The sequence below is a fragment of the Montipora foliosa genome, chromosome 8, assembly GCF_036669935.1.
Source record: "Montipora foliosa isolate CH-2021 chromosome 8, ASM3666993v2, whole genome shotgun sequence".
In the NCBI taxonomy this organism is placed as follows: Eukaryota; Metazoa; Cnidaria; class Anthozoa; order Scleractinia; family Acroporidae; genus Montipora; species Montipora foliosa.
The window spans coordinates 46,266,896-46,269,395 of NC_090876.1; the positions used below are offsets into that span (position 1 = coordinate 46,266,896).

Sequence of the window (2,500 nt, forward strand, 5' to 3'; positions counted from 1 at the left end):
CTGTCAATACGAACACCCTTCAAAAAACCTCAGCTACGCACCTGAAGAGAAGCTGGCTGGGCAAGTAAAATAGAACCGGGCCCCCTCCTTAGCTCAAAGTCTGGATCTGCCACTGCATATTTATTATATGGCTAACTCGGTGAGCAGGCAAGATGAACTAAATCACACCTCTTGTTGGCTACCCGAGTAGGCAAGATAGAAAAAAATTTTCCCAAAAGCCAAATTACAAGCTTTTTTGGTCAAGATGGCTGAATATTGGCCTCATTCTTTTTCTATGAGTTTATTGACCTTGGCTCCGTCTCGATCCATAACTCGCGCAAAAAAAGAAAACAGAAGTTGGCCAATATCCAGCCATCTTGACCTCACGCTTGGTAAATAACCCATAAAAATATTTATTATTGCATAATTATCACCATGAACAACAACAACCTTTGAAAATAGAACATAAACCGTTAGGCCATCCCCTTTTTTTTCGTTACCTGTCGAATCCTGTCGTTTCCTGATTTTGGGTCGGCCGGTTGGAAAAGAAAACAAAAGGCCAAAAAAAACATAGGGAGAAGAAGTCTGAAACTCAGACCCAGTAACTCAGCATAATATCTACGGAGCTTATAAACGACAAGACGTGGTTAGAGAATCCACATGGTGACAATGGAGGAAGAAAATTCAAGCTTCTGACGATTGCATCTTGTTCTATATTGAAAACTGGTCCATGTTTATTTTACATAGAGAAATTTATTACTCAATTCAAGACAAAAGAAAAAATGATAGGTCACCGTATACGTTTTTGAGAAAATGACGACTTACGTCTAGGTCCAGCCGTAAACAAAAAAAACCACCATTTTTTAATGCGTGGACACGCTGGTCTCACGTGAAATTGTATGCAGCAATGCCAACACAAAACATTGTCTGTATTTCAGATTAAAGCAATGATTTCTTGGAATTTTGCAGCAGTAGAAGTTAAGAAATAAGAAATTAAGAAATCAGTCATAACATACATGTGGTTTTACAGTCAATGACAAAGACAAACTAAGCTAAGCTTATGCCATTGCCTTCTTCATGTTTTTCCTTTTTGATTTGGAACTGCGAAAATATTGGTCGGTCGGACAACGCTAAATGGAGAAAAATAGGGGATGGCGAACGGGATTTGAACCTGTGACCTCCGCGATACTGGTGTGATGCTCTACCAACTCAGCCATGAAGCCACACATTGGGAAGGAGGTCAAATTTATTGAGTTCATATCTCCCATGAGGAGTGAAATGGCATATGAAATAATTCATATGTGAACTGCGGTGGTAGCTTAAGATGAAAGTGAAGAACGATCATATGCATCGCAGTTAATTTTCCAATTTAAGCAATCGGAAAGAAGAAGCCTGAAAAAAATCAGGGCTTCAATGGGATTCCAATCCCGTTGAAGCCCTGATTTTTTCAGGCTTCTTCTTTCCAATTGGAAAATTAACTGCGATGGTCATTCTTCACTTTCAGTTAGTAAGAGTGTTAAATTGAACATGACCACCATTTTGCAACTCAGAGAAACCTTTTTATAGGAACCAGCCAATCATTTAGAATTACTTTCTCCTTGATGGAGTGAATTTTCTTTTGAGCCACACCCATATCTTTATGCATGGTCCTCATAATTATCAATCAGGCAATCATGGCACTTAAACAGGTAATTGAATTTTAATTAATGCATGCTGTCTTGTGTTCAAGGATTCACCAGAGTGATGATTGACAGAGGAGAAGAAGTATTCTGGCAGCGAGAACAATGTGCTAATTCTCGAGGAATGTTAAATGCTACAAAAGTCAAAGCAGTTTTTGCAAGATTGGTCAGGGAGGCCATAGGAGCAGGACGACTTGAAAGGTACTGTGTATGCAAAGTACTGCAATTCTTTTGATACTGTGTTGCTTTAGAAAATACCCACAGAACCTCCACAGACAGCTATTTTTTTTCCTTGAACACCACCCCCTTCTCTCACTCTGGACATTCCTGTTCACTGGCTGTTTATTACTTTACATTAAAAGTTTTGGGTTTGGTACCCCCTCCCCACTAAAATTTGGTATGACACTCAGTGAGGTGGATATGGAAAATTTCTGGAAACAGAGATGGCTATCTATCTGTTTTTGTGCTGCAAACATGCTAGTCTAATTACGAACATGTTACTTGATCAGCGGTAACAATATCTAGAATACTGTGTAGCTAGGCTACACAGTGTGCAGGGGATTTTTGAGCTTGAGGGGCAGCAATTTTGATTATCGTCCAGCCCAGAAACAATCCGGGCTGTTCATAATGGCTTGCTAATAAATTTTCACACAAATTAACCTCTTTCTTTTGTTAATAAATCAATGACAAATTGAAGGTTATTTTTGATTTATAACCACTTCACATAAATAATTAAAATAGTACTCAGTCTGGTAACTTGAACAGTAAACAGGAGAAAAGGGAAAACAGATCCAGAAGATCCTGAATGTTGTAGTAGACTTGCTTTGCAAATTACTTATGTA

General features: G+C 38.7%; 1 protein-coding gene across 1 annotated transcript in view; it reads left to right on the forward strand.

Moving 5' to 3' along the window:
- LOC138013037 (cyclic GMP-AMP synthase-like receptor 1) overlaps nt 1-2,500 on the forward strand; it is a 6,019-nt gene that overhangs the window by 1,236 nt on the left and 2,283 nt on the right. The window contains exon 2 of the mRNA XM_068859999.1: nt 1,709-1,859. Coding sequence (XP_068716100.1) covers nt 1,709-1,859 — 151 coding nt within the window. The remainder of the gene's footprint in view (nt 1-1,708; nt 1,860-2,500) is intronic.